Raw genomic sequence first — 20,238 nt, 5'->3', positions numbered from 1 at the left:
CATTGTGCTTCAGTGAGACATGGAGGCCAGTGTCTCAGCTGCCTCATGGTTCTCATGGCTCTTCGGAGCTCATTGCTGCCACCACGAGGGCAACAGATATACATGTCTGCTACTATAACTTCTAAATATGCCAGCAGCAATGACTTGGAGTTCAAAGTTTTACTAACTTGGACTGGGCTGTAGATGATGATTAAAGTGTATATTGTGCATCAAAAAAAAAGTCACAGTTCGCAATTACTTCTTTATATAAGACAAAACAAAAACAAACAAAAAAAAAAACGTAAACTGAAGACCCTGGATTTCTTCACTTGAATCGTGACCCGATTATTTCCCGAGCCGTGTTAGCATCATAAACCTGTATACAATTAGGAAAAAAGCACATAGACAGTACAGCTCAGAATTCTCGCTTTATTGGTCAACTTGATGAAAGACTACAAAACGAATTCACAAAAAATCTCTTTCAAGTAATCAAATCTGTACAAACCTAAACTGTATGGGGTTTTTACAGCTCTGGCTCAAAACAAACTTAAGTCACATGTTTGTGTTTGTGTGTGTGTTTGTGTGTTTGTGTGTGTGTGCATGCATGTGGGTCAATGAGCAAAAATGATTACTCTTCTGAGGCAAAGTCAACTCCGAAATAACACTCAGGAAGAGGTAATGCACAGCATGCGCACGCACACGCGTGCCGACGCGCGCGCGCGCACACACATGCTCCCACCTGCATACAGTATACCTGTGTTGCAAATGACAGGGTCTTTAGATGCTGCGTCATTTGTCCAGCACTTTGTCAGTTGTCTCCCAAACCCTGTCGTTTCAGTCTAAAATCACTGTACAGATACAGACACTGTGGTTCAACCTTTTCATGGAGAAGAGTGGTCAGAGAGAGTGGAAAGCATAAATCTCTAATACCCTCACACGGAACGAACACATGCACACGTGATTTCAATGATCAACAGCAGAGGACACGTCGTCATCTGCGAATGCACTCACTCGGACAATTTATAACATGAAATGTTTTAAGAAGAAGTACAGATAAAAAAAGGAAAAAATAAAAGCCCTGGGTATAGGTTTGATTTCTGGCTGTTTGGTGAAAGAAAGGATAAAAGAGGTAGAGAGGGCAGGAGGGGTCGGTTGGAAGTCGAGGGCAAAACTACTGCTGTCATTTCTTAGCTTTTCTTGGAGGGGTAACTGGACGACCGGAGCCCATGCCCCCGCCGCCACCATAAAACAGCTTCTTGTCTGCAGGTTTGAGAATCTGTGAACGGGAAATGAAGAAACCTCAGAACCTTGCGTGAAAACAGCAGCACAGCAACATTAAATAAACTGAAACCACAGAAAGCAGTAACCTCACATTTGTTCGCACAGATGATCAGGGTTTATAAAGGAAAGTGTGTGAGGAGGGTTTTATATATATATATATAAATATATTTATATAAATATATATATATATACATATATTTATATAAATATATATTTATGTAAATATATATTTATAAATATAAAAAAAAAAAAATTTATTCTTAATATTTTTGACAATTTACCTAAATCAGGCACATTCAAAGTTTGGCTTGGGGGCCAATTACGGCCCGTGGTCAAATTTTACATGGCCTGCAGCTTCTGTCATGAATTCTGAATCTTAGGCCAATCGTACTTGTATATATTTTATATGGCCTTCAGTTATGAAAGGTCACTGATTTTGGTAAGCCCTTTTTTAAAATTTGCCATCCAAGTGATGAAATAAAAATATGCTGTTTGCAATTGATTTATATGATTTATATTTTGCATTTAATGTTAATGGGTTCAAAGCATGTAAGTCAAAATAGCAGGACCTATTAGGAGCATGTTGAAAAATATTTGGACCTAACCTGAACATTCACAGAAAGGCAATACTACTAACTGTAGGAACTTTGGTTTGATTTTACAACCATGATATTTCATCACACCATTCCTCGTTTTGTCCTTGACGGTCAAGCCATTCAGTTCCTGAAACACTTAAGTAAAAAGTAGTAGACGTATTTCCAATATCTGAGAATTAATTAAAATACAGACCGTAAGATTCATTTGAGCTTACCTGGAACGAACACATGAGGGTTTCATCCACGCTCATCATGGCTCCAGCGTTGTCAAACTCACCGCAGTAATTCGGAGCCGAGAACAGTGTCACCAGCTGCCTCTTTGCAAAGAACTCGTATCCGTCTTCAACCACCTGCAATGGAAAAAGCATCGTAAGCAATTGCTCGCCAATGTGTGCATTTGTTGAGAAAGGACAATCCAACACACATTATTACATACATACGTTCATTTCCTCCGCTTGCACTGCCTACCTGTCGTCTGCAAAACTGAGCTCAACTGTGTTGATGCGGTAAGCTGGTTTTAAGCTGGTCCCGCTGCGCTACAGACGCCATCCCAGAACCTCAGCAATTCCACCTGACTGCTCTGCTTCAAATAATCACTAACATCTGGACACAGTTCACTAGACAGAAATACCGTTGGACCTAAACAGACCTTCATCTGGAAACGTCTTCCTACTAATTGACTAAGGGTTACTCTTGGCACTTCTTGCTTTGTCTGCTGTACTCGTCTTCACTCACAGACTTGGATCAAACCAGAGACTTTAGTTTCCATGCTGACCTGATGGGCTCGACAGATGAGGTCCATGTCATGTTTGTGGAGGAACTTTGTGACAACGTCAGCACCGAAAGTGAAAGAGACGCCGCGGTCGTTCTCGCCCCAGCCCAGGACATCCTTGTCCGGGTCAGCCCAGAGCAGATCACACAGGAGGCCCTGATCGGGAACATCAGTGGGGCGCATCACCCTCCGCACTTGTTCCATGGACTGGAGGTCTGGAGACAGTCCTGTGGGGAAAAAAAAAAACGATGGAAATGGTGTTAATGACAACTGATAAGACACCATGTATTTAAAGAAATACAATAAATAATATGAAAATGTTGATAACAATGAATAGAAATATCATTATATTATTATTATTATTAATAATGGTGGTAATGAAGTGTATTTTATTGTTATCACCAACAATAGTATTATTAGAATTGTTTCAATTGTTACAATCCAAAAATATTTACTTCAGAAGACCACAATTACACAATGTGTTAACAAGTACTCTAGTGTTATAGTGCAATGACTGGTGCACATCAATGTTTAAAAAGTATTCCGTTTCCTCTCATAAATAGGAGATCCTTCCTACATGTATATTGCATAGGTTGTCTTTTTGGTCATCAATAAGTCAGGCTTGTTTCAGGTCAAACTGAAATGAAATGCCAGAGTGATAATATCTGCTGCTACGTAATAATCTGCTGTAAATGCTTCCCTTTAAACACTTCAAGCACTAGTTAACCTCCGACCTGACACCTGAACAATTAGCAGTTATCAATGAACAACAATTAACGGAGTTAAAACCTTTGAAGCGGTGGGCGTTGAAAAACGGTTCCAAAGCGCCATCTAGCGTATTTTAAATGTCTAGCATCAACAGTGTAGTCTCGTGTAGTCCCATGCTTAGTTAAATGTCAATTGTGCATTCAGAAGAATGCGTTTAAACTCCAGTACAGCATGACTGCAATCAGCTGCAACATTGTCAAGATAAAGACGTTTGAATGGTCGCTTAATCATCTGGAACTGGAAGGTCATAAATTCTAATGTGTTTTATGTGAACCAAAAGGATCTGATTTGAAGGGAAAAAGGGAGGGACATGACTAACGAGAAAAAAAAAGTGTTAAAGGGCATAATCTGATTGGAGGAAAGAGAGATAGAAGAGCAGATCTAACTGTATAAAGGAAAGTAGCAACCCAAATGTAGGAATTGCGGAACAGAGATATATATTTATCCAAATCAGTAATTCAACAGTGTGGGATGGATTAGGTTCAAACTATTATAAAATGAAAGACACGCTGACTTTTATCATGCGTGTGCACACTAGGGACAAAAGCGATAGATCTGCTCGGATACCTCCATGGCAACAGAAGATTTTCTCATCCACGATGGCTGCAACAGGTAAACAGTTGAAGCAATCGGTGAAGGTCTTCCAAAGCTTTATATTGTATCGCCTCTTACCTGTAAGAAACAATCGGAATCAATTGGTTAGAATCTAATCTGCTCATAAATTCCTATGCAATCTCACCAATTGCTAAAATTACATTTAAACCACAAGAGGTCACTTGTGTTGAAGCTTCATTGCCATACCTCACCATTTAAGTCAGTGGTTCTTAATTATTTTCTGTCACATCCCCCTTTGGGGACAGAAAGGTTCCCGCCCCCTGACCCACATCCCTGCTAATTGAATTTTCCAAACCTCAATTTTGCGTAGAAAAACCCCCTTTCCCGTTACTGAGGTAATAATGCTGTAAGTAGCCAATTTACATTGTACACATGGGCCTATTGATTACACTACTTAAACTACATTGGTATACTCATCCACGTGGATTAAGGAAAACCTGTTTTTCTACTTTATATTCGCAAGGTATTTTGTGTTCTGGTCTTTAAGATTAATACCGTAATATGCTGGAGAATTTAAGTAACACATTTACACTTTATTTTATTGCATTCGAAAGAGTAAACTACAATGAAATGAAATCGATTTTTGTTAGAACCAACCAATCAAACAGTGACGTAAAGATCACTCGTTAGAAAACTAATGTTTAGTTCCTGTGCATTTTTTGGACTTTGTAATGAAACCCGTAATGAGTACCCAGAGGACAGACTAGCACACAGGGGGAGAGCAGGCAAACTATCAGGCTCACAACTGACATCAAATCTGTTATTAGAGATAAAAACACAAAGGGATACAACACAAAGATATATAGTTTTTTTTTGTTACTATTAACTACAAAAGGAGAAAAAGGGTTAAATATTGCTGACACTTTTCCATATTTTCTGACTTACATTCATCATAAAAGCCATATATTCTGTTGATGGAGGCGCACTCGTGGTTTCCTCTGAGCAGAAAGAAATTTTCTGGGTATTTGATCTTGTAAGCCAGCAACAGGCAGATCGTTTCCAGAGATTGTTTGCCTCTGTCTACATAGTCCCCCAGGAACAGGTAGTTGCTCTCTGGTGGAAAGCCTCCATATTCGAACAGCCTGAGCAGATCATAGTACTGCCCATGAACATCACCTGGTGAAAAAGACAGTGTTAGAATAGTAACGGCGTTGCTGCTCAAATGTCGGATATTCTTGTGTTTAACAGCACAACAAAGGTATTGGACTCAGATGCTGGCACAACAACTTTGCGCAATTTTTTCCCCCAACAGTCTTAACAATGCACATCAAAATTGTTTCCAGTGCACAATTACATATAAACACTCTTGTTCCAAGGTTGCCTGACTCGTTTTGTATTGTTGCAACAACTAATAAAATGTGCAAGCTTTGCATTTAGTGTTGCCATTAGAGCAACTCTGACTGAAGTATAGTTACACTGCATACGGTAAAGTGCGGAGGGCATTAAACAGTTCCTTTAAACAATAAAAATTTAATCTAACATTTAAGATTTTTTTATTTAACAATGGTTAATAATTTCAGTTTTAAATTAATTCACTGTACGATACAGCCATTTCAATTTTCTTTAATTGTATGGAACCGACTCATTCTTACCACAGATCTTAAGGGGTGCCTCGAGCTCAAGAAGAATTGGCTGGCTAAGGAAGATCTCCCTGGATTTGAGGCAGAGACCACGGATTTCATTCTCTGTCAGTTGAACATTTTTACCAGGTCTTGAGCCCTGTGTGAAAAGGACAAAAAAAAAAAAAAACATTCTTTGAATTTACATTGCAAACATTGGATTGCAGACTTAAACGACATATATATAGATACATATGGAACACATGAACAAAATGATTCCTACTTATTCTAGTAACGAATGTTTTGAACAGTTTAACTCGAATATTGAGCTTTTGTGCAAATAATGAATTACGAGGCTGTTATGTATACTGTGTTATTAACATTCATAACCTGTAACTACTGCTCTTACATTCTTGATACATTTGTGTTGACCTGATTACTCAAAAACAAAAAAATACATTTTTGTTTTTTTTTAAATGAAAGGGAAAAATATAAATAACAATTTCTATTTACCAAGTTATATTTGCTGATACTGTGCGTAAATGGAGATCCACAACATTGCCCGTGTATTTAGTGGCTGTGGATTTAACAAGCTATGCAGGTATGCCCTGTACCACACAAAAAATGTGTTTAACTTTAGTCTTATTACTTAAATAAATAATATAATTCCCGATCGTTAAATTTACATCTTTCGTGTCTAATTCCTCGTTTACGAAACCAATGTACAGGATATCAGCTATCGGCCAAGCTCACGAGACAATCTAATTATACCACTACTTTGTTGGATAAACAAACACACACATTTCAAATTGGCGCCTTGTCGTCACATTTTTAACGTATAAACTGCTTTGTGAGCAGTATTTTCCGAACAAAGTTTCGTAAGTAGCACAACAGGGGTTACTGTGTTATTCCGTTAGCCAAGATGGCTACCTTTATTGTACAGAAATATCGACCGAAATACCGTGTCTTACCTTCCAGCAGGCGTTGTATGATGGAGTCGATGTTCAATTTGTCGGGTTCAGCCATGCTTAGGTATTCTTAATCGAGTAACGTCTACAAAAGCTTCTATAAGTTAAGTATTTAGTAACCTTGGAACTATCTATCTACCGTGTGAACCCAAGATCAACTAATTTAATGTTAATCGGCTACTGTTAGCCCGCTACCGTGCTAACCTTGGAGCACAGATTACAACCTCAAAAAATGAGGCCGAGATGTTGAAAGTGTAAAAGCTAAGACGCACTTCAGAAATCCACATTGGTCAACTGTTATCAGTTACATAAGAAATTCGTGTAAAATAATCGTATTTAATCGCCCTGGTTATATATCAGCAGCAACTATTAGCACCATGCCATTGACGAAAAAAGGCTAAATAAGCATTAGCTGAAAACCCAGGATGAACGGAAATGGTCAGAAACGTGACATCACTCCCATTGGACAATTTAGTCTGGGGCGGGACTTTAGCGAGTCACGGTCATTTTGAATTGGCTGTCTTCAAAGTCCATCAGCGATTACGCGTATCAAATCACATTGGAAAAGTAACCTTTCTAATACGTATTTTACCTTTACTCTCTCGTGAATAATACACACCCAACAATGTACAATCGAATGCATACGCCCCAATCTACGCAAATGCCCGGATCTCCGTCGTTTCGTATTGATTACGCGGTCGAGCGACACCCACGGAAGTGAACCGAATAGGATGGATTGACGACATGACGCAATGTCCCGGCGCCTGTGGAAAGCCTACACGCAACGGGTGATTCATTCTGAAGCACCTAGATGGCTGAGCTTCGCTAGCGTGACACTTTACCGAAACACAAACATGACTTGTAGTCTATTAAAAAACAAGTTACCTGCTTTTCTATAACACTTTTGTTTGCACATAACTATTTCCAACATGAAGCTGCTTCATAAAGACATAGAAAAAGACAATGCCGGGTGAGTGATTTTGCTGAGCTAACTTCAACATGTAGCTTTACCAGTGTACACGACCGTGTGGAGACATGCGACTGTATTCCATATGTAGCAAAAAAAAGAAGCAACTAGTTCACATTAAAGACAGATTGGACGCTTCATAGGAAATATATTGTTATGTCAGAAGATATTTAAATTGGAATGGTGCATTGGCGTTGACGGGCTCGAAGTGAGAAAAGAAAACAACATACTGCTTATGTACAAACTGTCGTTTCAACAACAGATACAGTTAGACAAAACATAATAATAATAATCTTGTAAAAAAAAAATCGAATTCTGGAAAAACAAAATGGCTAACTTTTCAACCCAGAGTATTAAGCAGTAATTTAGAAACCACAATACAGAGTTTGTAGCTTAATAGTATAAGCACAAGCAGTGCAGTTTAAAATTGTACTTTGGAATTAGAATACATTTCTTAAAATTATGAACTTCAGAAAAATACATTACAACCTTAAAATTATGAACTTCAGAAAAATACTTTACAACTTACTAAAAAAAAACTACTTTTGCCAAAACAACACACAGTAAAGCTTTGTATCTAATTGTTATACATTAAAAAACTACTACTACTATAATATATAGGAACCTTAATTTTGTTTATGTATTGTTGGAATAGAAACCAAAATAACAGAAGTTTGATGTATGTGTTTCAATATTCCAACCATAACATATCTATAATCTTAACGGTTTAACATAAAAGGACTACAACTGGTTCATCCACAAATCTCTTATTCCTTCAGTCAGGTGACCCTTATGCCAGAGGAAGCAGAGGACATGTGGCACACCTACAACCTGCTGCAGGTGAGGGACAGCCTAAGAGCATCCACTATAAGGTGAGGAAGGCTTTTTTTTTCTTCTAAATCATCAATCAATCTTTCCATTCATAAAAAAAGAAAAAAATGCTATATAAATAAATTCCGATATCATCCAAATCCACGTTCCGTGTTTATTCTCTATATTCCTTTCTACCCCAGGAAGGTGCAAACCGAGTCCACCACAGGAAGTGTGGGCAGCTCTAGAGTTCGCACTACTCTTACTTTATGTGTGGAAGCAATTGACTTCGACTCCCAAGCATGCCAGCTGAGAGTAAAGGGGACAAACCTGGAGGAGAACCAATATGTCAAGGTCTGTCATGTTGAAGACAGAAAACAGTCTGGGAGAGTCTTTTTTATAGGCGGAGTGCTCTTGTATGATCTTCTTTGACTACATCTTTGTCGTGTCCTCTGCTTTTCAGTTGGGAGCATACCACACTATTGAACTTGAACTTAACAGGAAGTTTACGTTAGCCAAGAAAAACTGGGACAGCGTCGTGCTGGATAGAATTGGTGAGCGTGCATTACTGTTTACCTCTGACTATCATTATTATCATAAAAGTGGAAAGAATTTCAGTTTCAGTCGTATGTATCTACGTACTAGTTTTAGTATGTCCATATGTGTGTGTGTGTATATGTGTATATATATGTATACATATGTGTGTGTGTATATGTGTAAATACGTATATATGTATACATATGTGTGTATATGTAAATATATATATGCATACATCTATGTATGCATATATGTGTATATATGTATGTATGTATGTATATATAATTAATATAAGATTAATTGTTATTAGTTCAGATACTGGTGGAAGTGGAATTTGTTATATGATAATATTTATTATAATATGCCATACATTATATAACATAATATTACTTATATATATTTAAATTAATATAAGATTAATTGTTATTAGTGCAGATACTGGTGGAAGTGGAATTTTTTATATGATAATATTTATTATAATATGTTATACATTATATAACATAATACTACTCATATATATTTATATATATTGAGCAAATCTCTACATTTCTCTGGTTTTTATATCAACACAAGCTGTGGACTACCTGAGATCAACTGTCCCTTCTTTTCACCCTTCAGAGCAAGCATGCGACCCAGCCCAGAAAGCAGATGTGGCAGCTGTGGTGATGCAGGAGGGTCTGGCCAATGTGGTTCTAGTTACACCTGCCATGACTCTTCTTCGTGCCAAAGTGGAGGTCACCATTCCCCGAAAGAGAAAAGGAAGCTGCACTCAGCATGAGAAGGTAACTTCTTTCCAAGTGCCAAATGCACTTTGTTCTTTTGGGAGTTACTACGGACTAATCACAGTTTGCTGCTTTATTTACCTAAATGTTGTCCCTCTGTTGTTTAGAAAACATGTTTTTATAAAACCATAATGTTGTACCTGCTCTATTTAATCAGAGAATATCGGATCCAAATGCATACTTCTATACAATGACCAGAGGTCGCTTAAGGTACCCTCAAAGTCAGTGTTGAACAATATTGCAATCTGTTCCCTAAAGGATTAGATATGTACTGTCGGCCGACGTTGAGAAAGTAAAAGTGAAAGTAAAATCCTTTGTTTTTAACTCACGTTTTACTCTAGGTAAAGGTATCTCATTTTAAATGTACTGTAGCTGAAACAGTGTTTTTTTTGTGTGTGTGTATATTCGCAGGCACTCGAGAGGTTCTACGAGGCTGTGATGCAAGCAATTCTACGTCACATCAATTTTGATGGTAATGTTAAAATTCTTTTTGTTTTTCTGCAGTGTGTACAAAAACAAAGATTAAAGGTTTTACAAAGTTTACTGCTGGAAAACACAAATGTCACCCAAGCTATGGTGCGGCTTAAGACTCCAGTGATTGTTGGTGTTTGTGCACTGGCAAGATTACACTGTTGGTACTTAATAACTGTATCTGTCAGTTCTCAAATAGTGGGGTGGGGGCCATAAGTGTACCACTGCTGTAAAGCTTGAATGATAACAGGCCTCCAGTCACTAGGTGGCAGCAACTCATACAGTGGTTTGTACAGAAAAGAAATATACACATTATCAGGTTCTCACTAGTATTTCAGTTTGCAAGGGTGTGGTTTGGGGGCAGGGGAGTGAAACATTTTTTGTTCCCAAGGGGGGGCATGACAGAAAATAGCACAATCCAAATTATGGCGTACAACTGGCAAATGTAAACAAAGCCATCTTCAGCGTATAGCTGCATGTGACAACGCATTCGTCCGCTTCCCGGCTTTTAATGCTCTATGTCAGAATGATGGAACTAGACTAGGATGGCAAACATTTTTTGTCCCCAAGGGGGGGCATGACAGAAAATGGCACAATCCAAATTATGGCGTACAACTGGCAAATGTAAACAAAGCCATCTTCAGCGTATAGCTGCATGTGACAACATATTCGTCCGCTTCCCGGCTTTTAATGCTCTATGTCAGAATGATGCAACTAGACTTAATACACTGTAGGTCGAGGACGGCGTAAATTGCGGACCCCATTGTATGCAGTCGTACTCAGATAAAGTGCAGTGGTCTGTGTTTTGATATCTTTGGATTTCAGTAGTTTTCTACTTTAAAGTGGAGGGATAGTAGAGGAGGAGCATTTTTTTGACATCTCTTGATATACCGTAATTTCCGGCTAGCGATCAATGACCTTTCTGGTAGGCTACTGTTTGTCTGTCTGTGATTGGCTGTGTGCGTATATATGGGTAGGGCACGCAAGAGAGAGATTGGTAGCTAAAGTTGAGAGCAGTTTGAATGTTGAAGCGTGAGTTGGTTATAGAGGAGCTGTTAAAACACTGTTTATGTTCTGTTGTGGTCGGAGTGTCTGATAATGAAGACCCCAACTTCCCTGTTTCTGTTTTTACCTCTGCTGCAAGTGCAGAGAGTTAGCCCTTAGCTAGCTAATGTTAGCTTCGGCCCTTGAGCAGATCACTAAGTCTCCCCTGTTCATTCCAACTACGGTCGGGGCGCCGTAACAGGAAAGAGCTAACGTGTAACCAGCCGTGTTACAGGCACTGTTCGGAAAAAGGAATTTATTTAATTAAAATTGTATTTTATTTAATTAAAAAACCTTCTGTGTGCAGCCTATACATATATGTGCAATTTTTTATTTTTTGTTTTAAATTTTAGTGGGTGCATTTAAATTTATTGGATGCAGCTTATACTCAGGTGCGCTCAGTAGTCCGGAAATTACAGTTATAATGCCATGTTTTCACCAGGTGACTCCTTTTCTGTCTCACACAGTGGTGAAGTGTATCCTGGTTGGCAGTCCAGGCTTCGTGAAGGACCAGTTCATCACCTACCTTTATAAAGAGGCAGTGCGACAGGACAACAAAGTTCTGCTTGAGAATAGACCTAAATTTATGCTGGTCCACGCTTCGTCAGGTCACAAGTATTCACTCAAAGGTTAGAGGATCTACGCCAGGCCACGAAGTAAAAAAGATAAGACTTTTCAAATACATCCAACGAACTCCGTGAACTTTCTTGGTTTCGTTGCTGTTTAGAAATCCTGTCTGATCCCGCCGTGACAAGTAGACTTTCAGATACTAAGGTGATTATACCTCTTGTTTTTCAGCCACTCTATGCCGTTCTGCTTTAATCCAAAAATCTGAGCTGTGAAACCCGGTGGCTGGCCACTATGTAAACTGCTGTGTTTTGTCTCTCTGTGTTGTTCAGGCAGCTGGAGAGGTGAAAGCCCTGGAGGATTTCTATAAGATGCTGCAGCACGAACCTGACCGAGCTTTCTATGGGTGAGTCGAAATATAAACGCGGAACTGTAGTAAAATAATGTAAAAAATAAAATAAATAGAATAATGCCTGTAACACCCAGGCAATTTTGTTTCATTTAACTTGATTGTTTTTCCCTGCATTACTTTTTTTTTTACCCGGTAACAGGTTCTTTTCCAATGTAGGAAAGTAAAAAAATACATGAGACAAAATGTATTTAAGTGAAACTAATATTACCTTTACGCAAAACTGCTTACAAATTACTAAAAAAAAAAAAAAACTACTCAGTCACAGTAACTTGACTAAATGTCATTCTTTACGTTCCACCTTTACATAGACTGTACAAAGGTCATTTCCTCTGTTTTGAACGCATGCATGTCTGATCTGATTTCATCACATGATCCAACGTTTCTATATCTCTGCGTCATCACAGCGTTGCCCATGTGGAGAAAGCTGCCGACGCCCTTGCAGTCGACACCCTGCTTATAAGTGACAATACTTTCAGGTACGTGCTGGAAGAAGGAAAAAAAAAAAAAAAAAAAAAGAACAATTTAAATTTGCACTGCACCTCCAACCTGTCAACTTAAATGTGCTTAAAATGAAAGTACATCGTTGTGTTTGCACTCAGACATCAGGATATCCCCACGAGAAACCGCTACGTGCGCCTCGTGGACAGCGTCAGAGATAACGGTGGCACTGTCAGGTACCGCAAGCGCTGGTTGTTCTCACTGAGTGAAAATGGCAGCATTTCATTGTTATTAATTATCATCAATCATTTTTCTTCATTCCAGAATTTTCTCAAGCCTTCATGTGTCCGGTGAACGTAAGTCTCGTGCAATGTATCTTCTTTGCATTTAACAGACCACGGTTACAGTTACTACATTTTTATCCTCGCCTGTCCTCCCCCCCAGAACTTACTCAGCTGAGTGGAGTGGCGGCCATCTTGCGATTTCCTATCGCTGATCTTTCAGAGGACGAAGAAGGGAGCAGCTCGGACGAGGACTGAGCCGCCGAACGGCCGATCCGACTGCGGGAAAAGATACTGTTGACGTGGTTGAATGCGACGTGGCCGTAATGAATTACAGAAAAACACTTCAGACGTGGCCTGGTTTTACCTGATCAAAAGCAGCGTTTGGAGTTTTTTAGCGTTTAGCGTGGCGAACAGACTGTGCTCGTGAGAGGAACTTCAAGCAACATGAATCGATAATCAAGGGTCCACATGTGTGTAAAATATACTCTTTTAATTAAACAACAGAAGCATTCAACGTCCAAAGGTATTTCTCCTTTGTCACGTTAACTACACGGAACGAATTACAAGTTAGAGGGCGATATAAAAATAGAATTTATCACATTTCATTTCTGTTTTTATTTAAAATTACCCACCTTGTCAATACATCGGTGTTACGTTTTACCAACGTTACTGCATTTCAACGAACGGAAAAAAAAAAAACAAGCGGGGTGAGAAACGTTACAACTCTTGAGTTTCTCTTATTCTCTCTCTCTCCAAATGTAAAAAAAAAAGCTTCCCTTCTGAAGAACATCAGCACCTAGGGCTACAGTGCATTGTACAGTGTGTCATTGGCCCACACTGGTCTGACATCATTGAGTGCATTGTACAGTGTGTCATTGGCCCTCACTGGTCTGACCTCATTGATTTTTTTTATTTTTTTTTATCCAATCATATTTCAGTTTTGTGTTGCCAGGGTGAAAGAAATCTGCCCTAAGGCCTTCTGAATCAGTAGAGTGTGCACTGGGATAGTTTCTTTGAACCAATCAGATTTTTAGTTGGCATCATCAAGGCCTTCTAGCTGGCGTACAGATATGTTGGCGATGTGAGTGATTTGATTGGATGGTCAAAGAACACGGTCTAGAACCTAGCGAACTACTGTCTACTGCTTCTGTCGAGCGGACATTCTCAGCCTCAAGCAGTGGTTCTTAATTCTTTTCTGTCATGCGCCCCCTTGTGGACAGAAATGTTTTTACGCCACCTCCGACCCACACCCCTGCGAATTGAAATACTGCTGAGAACCAGATGATGTATATTTTTACATCATTTTTACATACATTTTTTTATCTGTACAAACCACTGTATGAGTTGCTGCCACCTAGTGACTGGAGGCTTGTTATCGTTCAAACATTACAGCAGTGGTAGACACTTATGTCAAGCGTGCCATATTCCATTGGAAGCCCCTCACGCCCCCTCTTGGCACTTCACTGTGCCCCGCCCCACTATTTGAGAACTACTGGCCTAAAGCGATTTAAAACGTTAACGCCATAAATACGACAGGACAGACTGGACTTTCAGCATTAGCATGGTGGAAGATAGTAAAGAACCTGATGGAGCGTAGTGATAATCTCTGTGGATTTTGTGTACAGTAGTCGAACGTTTTAATGTTATTATGGCTACATGAGTTAGCTAGGATAGCTAACGATTTGTTTTGCTGCTTTCCTGCATGACATCGATGGTTTCTGTAGACGTGATGAAGTTATTAGAATGTGGATTTATTTCGGTAGGACACCGCTGAGGTGAGGAATACATGGTACGCCACTGAAGCTGTGCTTTTCGAATGCCACCATGTCTCTGGGAAAAGACATTTGAACTTGAATAGCTTGAATAGCCTTGCTACGTAAATGGTTTCGTCAATGCCAAAATGGGTTTTAAAGTGCCGGGCACCTGTAGTTCTTGATCCAGTCTAAGTCCTCCACTGTCCCCCAGTGCAGGTATACGATGGAGCAGATAACCATGACGTGCATTATCTGGTGGCTGTTGCCCCAGTTATCAAACAGGCCCGGGCCAAAGCGCTCGGGGATCTGTACGATGTTCACCAGTCCTCCCAGTACGGCCAGCGTGTCCATGATGATAAAAAGACGCAGCGAGTTCGGGCTGCCAACGCCACCGCCGTACACCCGGAACAGGAAGAGGCTGAAGCGAAACAGAGCCTGCCAGACGAAAGCTCGCAGGCGCAGAATGTTGGTGCGTGCCGTGGTGGCGCAGTAGATCCCGTAGGTTGACAGGAGGACGTAGGCCAATATGGCCGCCCACTGCAGGCTTGGATAGCAAAGCAAGGTGATGTGAATGATGGGAAGTGCTCCTAGTAAGAAAGGGAATGGTACCAAGTCACTAACACCATTGTCTTGGCAAGTCGTTGGCTAGTGATTAGTTAGCTATAAACATGAAACGTAAGCTTTTTGTTAGCCTCATATTTGAAGGTTTTCGTAAAAAAGGAAAGCATTACGATCTATCTAACTATCTATTCATCCATCCATCCATCAATCCCTCCATCCATCCATCCCTCCATTCATCCATCCCTCCATCCATCCATCCATCTATCCATCCATACATCTATCTATCCATTTACCCATCCATCTATCAATCCATCCATCCATCTATCTATCTATCTATCTATCCATCCATCCATCCATCTATCTATTCATTTACCCATCCATCTATCCATCCATCCATCCATCCATCTATCCATTTACCCATCCATCTATCTATTCATTTACCCATCCATCTATCCATCCATCCATCCATCTATCTATCCATCCATCCATCTATCTATCCATCCATCCATCTATCTATCCATCCATCCATCTATCTATCCATCCATCCATCTATCTATCCATCCATCCATCTATCTATCCATCCATCCATCTATCTATCCATCCATCCATCCATCCATCCATCCATCTATCCATCTAGCTAGCTAGCTAGTTCGTTCCATACATTTCCCTGGCCAAATACTCCTTAACCTGCCTATGGCCCCTCCTTAAGAGGTTTTTGTTCTCCATGATAGAGTAAAATATCATACAAATATTACTCTTGCACTTGTACGTGTGGCAACGTTGATAAAAGTTGAGGAACTCCTTCGTTGTAGTGGGACATGAGTAAAAGTAAGCATATTACAGTAATACAGTGATCAGAAATCACAATTAATATTATTTGATTACTGTAATATACTGACTTTTTATAATATATATATATATCATAATATTGCATTTACAGTACTTCAATGAGACTAGTGTGAAATAACAACACAGCAATATCACTAACAATCTCCAAATACAACCTACCGAGGGTGTTGACCAGGCAGACCCCGAACATGTCTATAGAGAGCAGGGTGTCGTACACGTGTTCACCTCCCATGTGGTTCATGAAGACGTGATAGACCACAGAGCCCATCGTGGGTGACAGGCAGGCCAGATAGTGGACCACACAGATCCAGATGCTCTCCACCTCCGCCCAGGGGATGCTAAACGGCAGCAGCACCAGGAAGAGTAAAAAGGGAACGCCTGATGGGAGAGAAGCAGAAATGTTGTCCAGTCAGTGCTTGAAACCTCATTTGTGACTTCAGGGCCGTAGAGTGTGGTTATTATCTAAAGTTGTTCCTGAGTTGGCGTCACGCAGAGAGGAAGCTGGAAAAAACACTGCTTTGATAACTAGATGAAATTACATTATAAAAAAATGCTTTAATAATAAGATGAAATTACATTATAACTGGCCTGTCTTACTTTTTCAGTTAAGTTCTATTCCCTGTGTATTTGGCTTTGTTCCTCTAATCTCCACTATCCGTTATGCTATGCTATGCTATGTTATGTTATGTTATGTTGTGTTGTGTTGTGTTGTGTTGTGTTATGCTATGTTATGTTATCCAAAAGTTACGTATATCGAGGGCAACAGACAGGTGAAACGTCTTAAAAAACAACCCAACTTTGTCCAGTTGCCCTCGACGTAACTATTTTTGGATTAAATGACCTGGATGACTGAGAACCTACATGTTATGTTATGTTATGTTATGTTGTGTTGTGTTGTGTTGTGTTGTGTTGTGTTGTGTTGGGTTGGGTTGTGTTAGGTTATGTTATGTTATGTTATGTTATGTTGTGTTGTGTTGTGTTGTGTTGTGTTGTGTTGTGTTATGCTATGTTATGTTATCCAAAAGTTACGTATATCGAGGGCAACAGACAGGTGAAACGTCTTAAAAAACACCCCAACTTTGTCCAGTGGCCCCCGACGTAACTATTTTTGGATTAAATGACCTGGATGACTGAGAACCTACATGTTATGTTATGTTATGTTATGTTATGCGGTGTTATGCTATGCTGTGTTATGTTATGTTATGTTATGCTATGCTATGTCATGTCATGTCATGTCATGTCATGTTAATCTAACACTTTCGATTGAATTAACAGCAACCCATGGCCATTTCTTCCTCCTAGTTTCCATGCGGGTTACATTTTATTGTGATTATTGTAATTTTATTTTTTAATGACGCTATCAAGTGAATTATTCAAGCATTTACTTTGTGTGTTTGTTTAGATATTTATTTATTTATTTATTTATTATTTTTGCGGTCTACTTGCTGAATATTTCTCAGGATAATTGACCTTTTCTTCAATTCTAAAATTGCCTGGTGTCATTTCTCCAGCTGCCCCAGTTAACTGTGGGATATTTCTGGGGCAGAAATTCTCAGGGCAGATTACAGCTAATGCCTCATATCCTCATTACACACCCCTGACAAGGGGAATTATCTGGCTCAAGTGAGAGTCGTGCACGTATATATGTGTGTGTGTACTCTTCTCCTTCACTGAGGTATGAACGGAGTAAGAATCTGACAAAAGTCAGAACAGCCCGCAGGTGTGGGAAAAAAAAAAGTGACGTTCCAACATCTAGTCCTAACATTTTCTAAAGTACTCAAAGCTAAGACCACAGTAAGCTAGTGGACTTACCATGGGTATAAATGTTTCCCAGCTCATTGTGCACATAGAAGAGGCTCCTGAGACACTCCTGAGCCGTGGACACTGGCCTGTAGCCCGTTAGCACATACTTGTTGAACTGAAGGTGGGCAGGGGTTTTAGCAAAGTCCAACAGCCGCGGCCTTTTGGAAAGCCCCATCTGTGCCCAATACTGCTGCTGCTGCTGCTGCTGCTGCCTTCAGTTGACATCAAACTTCCCCACCTGTGGCATGTTCAGGAGGTCACACTCAGGACTCCGAGCACAATCGGCTGCACATTCTGACCACTGACTCTCATCCTTAAAAAAAAGTGTAAATCCCAGCGAGCGACTTGTTGAGCTGGAAGTGCATGGCATGCCTTCAGGAAGACCAATCAGGGAATGGCTTTAACTTCTAAGCCGGGGGTAATCCTCGCAGAGAAGCCACGTGCACCACTGTTGCCCCTGCTCCTTAACACATTATTCACTTACCCCTGAACTCACAAAGAGTCCACATTTCCCCCTCTCTACTCCACCCACATTCTCCTTTCCAGTTTCTATGATTCACAACAGGTCAAGGTCAGCGACCTTCACCCAATGAAGTCACTGCTCAAAACAGTTATCGCTTTATAATGTGATCTCCAACAGAATCAAACCGCAGGAGCGGGCGGCAGACGTACTCCCGGTACCAGACCCTGGAGCTGGAGAAGGAGTTCCACCTCAGCCGGTACCTGACCGGAAGGCGCAGGGTGGAGATTGCGCGTGAAGTGGGTCTCTCAGAGAGACAGATCAAAATCTGGTTTCAGAACAGAAGGATGAAGTGGAAAAAACGTCCAAAAGATGAATCTGCGTCGGAAACTGGGGGGACAGGGAACAGTGTCCAGACAGGGTGCGGGTCCACGGTCGAATCCCGTCACAGTAGTAGCTCGGGTTCGGACGCAGATGCCGCTGCAAAGTAACAGGAGAGAAAAATAAAGAGAATTACATCAATTCAGCCAAGATGTCGCTGTCATATAATTTTACAATTACGTCAAGGTTTAATTAGGGAGTACATAATATTTAAAATAATTAGATCATATTTACTTTGTATTCATCAAAATAAACCTCAAAAATAAATTTAAAAAATCCATACAAAAGTATTGAAGTTATTTCAACTTAACCATTTGTTTACCATAGAACATTCGCGGTTGTTCCACTAATTTACAGCGTGTTTTCTTTAATCCAGCTCATACAGCCACATGTCATAATGTAGGTTAAACGGGGTTGTTTTTATAACAACACTATTCCTTTGGAGAGGAAGAGAAAAAAATTCCTCCTTTGACTTCATGTAAACTACCTCGCATTCCCACACAGTCCAAATGCTTGTTATAGTGTAAACAGGAATGTGCTGGGTGTAAATCTCCACTGTGAAATGTTGACAACATGAGCTACTGCCTCGGCGGTGTTTTGTTTTTTATGTCTGAAGAATTTGAACCAGATTACACGCGTACTTGTGAGTACTAATTAGGTCAAAAATGAAATGTATGCGTCTTCATGTGGGTAGCGCTGTACTTCAGAACAGGTTGTTCGTTTGGCCAGTGGAAAACGAGACATGTTGCATTTGTTTATTATTAATTGTCAGAATTAATTGTGCAAAGGTGTAAACATACATACATATATATATATATATACCTTTGCACAATTAATATATATATTTATATAGATTAATGTCTACTGCAAATCTGAAATATAAATGGAATTAAACAAAGTAATATTAGTCCAATGGTCTGTTGTGTGTTTGTGACGTTTCGCTCTGAAAATGAAACATTTGACGGCGATAATGACGCAGTTCTTTGAAATATAACAATGATAGTTTTGATAATAAAACGTGGGTTGCTGTCCACCATTAGGTTATATGTCATAAAGGAGGCTGAAGTCCATTGTGATGGGCAGGGTAAACACTGGCTCTGGGGAATGTGAGCTATGAGGATGCGAGATGGGTCAGGCTGCAGATGAAGGGGAATTACTGTTGAACTCTACATTCCCTCTTCCCTCGGTAAGATGGCGCCTGACGGTGACCTGCCCACCCCCCGCCTCCTTCTCCTCCTCCTTCCCCCTCCCCACCTCCCCCCCCCCCCCCCCCCCCGCACTATTTGAGAAGCACCGCCTTATTCCATCGACGAAACGACTCTGTTTACACTCGCCCGTCATACGGCGGCCATATTTTTTGGGGAGACGAACACGGGCCGGTTACTTTTGGTTTTGAGTTTGTTCTCACCACCTTGGCGAAAATCAAGTTACGTCATAGGAACGGAACTCCGACGTAAGTCAGGGACCCCCTCCCCCCCCTATTTGAGAAGCACCGCCTTATTCCATCGACGAAACGACTCTGTTTACACTCGCCGGTCATACGGCGGCCCTCTTTTTTGGGGGGACGAACACCGGCCGGG

The 20,238-nt window shown here is 40.3% G+C and overlaps 4 protein-coding genes across 4 annotated transcripts in view; 1 reads left to right on the top strand and 3 right to left on the bottom strand.

Annotated features, from left to right (window-relative positions):
* Window positions 1-388: 388 nt before the first annotated feature.
* Window positions 389-6,929, bottom strand: LOC103381595 (serine/threonine-protein phosphatase alpha-2 isoform-like). Its single transcript, XM_017034195.2, has 7 exons — window positions 6,539-6,929; window positions 5,604-5,732; window positions 4,897-5,127; window positions 3,964-4,068; window positions 2,632-2,855; window positions 2,072-2,206; window positions 389-1,255 (listed from the first exon to the last, which is right to left on the bottom strand). Exons 1-7 carry the CDS (start codon window positions 6,594-6,596, stop codon window positions 1,160-1,162), a joined length of 978 nt encoding a protein of 325 aa, XP_016889684.1. The 5' UTR covers window positions 6,597-6,929; the 3' UTR covers window positions 389-1,159.
* Window positions 6,930-7,163: 234 nt separating this feature from the next.
* pelo (pelota mRNA surveillance and ribosome rescue factor) lies at window positions 7,164-13,120 on the top strand. Its single transcript, XM_025057480.1, has 12 exons — window positions 7,164-7,508; window positions 8,285-8,377; window positions 8,519-8,669; window positions 8,779-8,869; window positions 9,471-9,634; window positions 10,046-10,106; window positions 11,617-11,778; window positions 11,877-11,923; window positions 12,049-12,122; window positions 12,533-12,802; window positions 12,891-12,922; window positions 13,011-13,120. The coding sequence occupies exons 1-10, from the start codon at window positions 7,468-7,470 to the stop codon at window positions 12,684-12,686; spliced, it is 1,038 nt and encodes a 345-aa protein (XP_024913248.1). The 5' UTR covers window positions 7,164-7,467; the 3' UTR covers window positions 12,687-12,802; window positions 12,891-12,922; window positions 13,011-13,120.
* Window positions 13,121-14,454: 1,334 nt separating this feature from the next.
* Window positions 14,455-18,338, bottom strand: LOC103381598 (progestin and adipoQ receptor family member 4-like). Its single transcript, XM_008314026.2, has 3 exons — window positions 17,827-18,338; window positions 16,174-16,392; window positions 14,455-15,191 (listed from the first exon to the last, which is right to left on the bottom strand). Exons 1-3 carry the CDS (start codon window positions 17,990-17,992, stop codon window positions 14,758-14,760), a joined length of 819 nt encoding a protein of 272 aa, XP_008312248.1. The 5' UTR covers window positions 17,993-18,338; the 3' UTR covers window positions 14,455-14,757.
* A 90-nt stretch (window positions 18,339-18,428) lies between these two features.
* LOC103381597 (uncharacterized PE-PGRS family protein PE_PGRS54-like) overlaps window positions 18,429-20,238 on the bottom strand; it is a 9,832-nt gene continuing 8,022 nt past the window's right edge. Inside the window, exons 25-26 of the mRNA XM_025058037.1 lie at window positions 18,641-18,757; window positions 18,429-18,540 (exon numbers count right to left, since the gene is read on the bottom strand). Coding sequence (XP_024913805.1) covers window positions 18,429-18,540; window positions 18,641-18,757 — 229 coding nt within the window. The remainder of the gene's footprint in view (window positions 18,541-18,640; window positions 18,758-20,238) is intronic.

Source organism: Cynoglossus semilaevis, chromosome 8 (genome assembly GCF_000523025.1).
Source record: "Cynoglossus semilaevis isolate Cse_v1.0 chromosome 8, Cse_v1.0, whole genome shotgun sequence".
NCBI lineage: Eukaryota > Metazoa > Chordata > Actinopteri > Pleuronectiformes > Cynoglossidae > Cynoglossus > Cynoglossus semilaevis.
Note: the sequence above shows the minus strand (reverse complement) of the source record. Positions and strands in the feature narration are given on the sequence as shown.

Excerpts from the sequence above, each read along its gene's own strand:
- pelo (XM_025057480.1), top strand. The coding sequence starts at position 7,468 with ATGAAGCTGCTTCATAAAGACATAGAAAAAGACAATGCCGG. Across the intron at positions 8,670-8,778 it reads AGGAGAACCAATATGTCAAG|TTGGGAGCATACCACACTAT; the intron begins GTCTGTCATGTT and ends TCTGCTTTTCAG. Across the intron at positions 11,779-11,876 it reads TCACAAGTATTCACTCAAAG|AAATCCTGTCTGATCCCGCC; the intron begins GTTAGAGGATCT and ends GTTGCTGTTTAG.
- LOC103381598 (XM_008314026.2), bottom strand. The coding sequence starts at position 17,992 with ATGGGGCTTTCCAAAAGGCCGCGGCTGTTGGACTTTGCTAAAACCCCT. Across the intron at positions 16,393-17,826 it reads GGGAAACATTTATACCCATG|GCGTTCCCTTTTTACTCTTC; the intron begins GTAAGTCCACTA and ends CTCTCCCATCAG. Across the intron at positions 15,192-16,173 it reads CTGCCTGGTCAACACCCTCG|GAGCACTTCCCATCATTCAC; the intron begins GTAGGTTGTATT and ends CTTTCTTACTAG.
- LOC103381595 (XM_017034195.2), bottom strand. The coding sequence starts at position 6,596 with ATGGCTGAACCCGACAAATTGAACATCGACTCCATCATACAACGCCTG. Across the intron at positions 4,069-4,896 it reads ATATGGCTTTTATGATGAAT|GTAAGAGGCGATACAATATA; the intron begins GTAAGTCAGAAA and ends TGTTTCTTACAG. Across the intron at positions 2,856-3,963 it reads AATCTTCTGTTGCCATGGAG|GACTGTCTCCAGACCTCCAG; the intron begins GTATCCGAGCAG and ends TTTTCCCCACAG.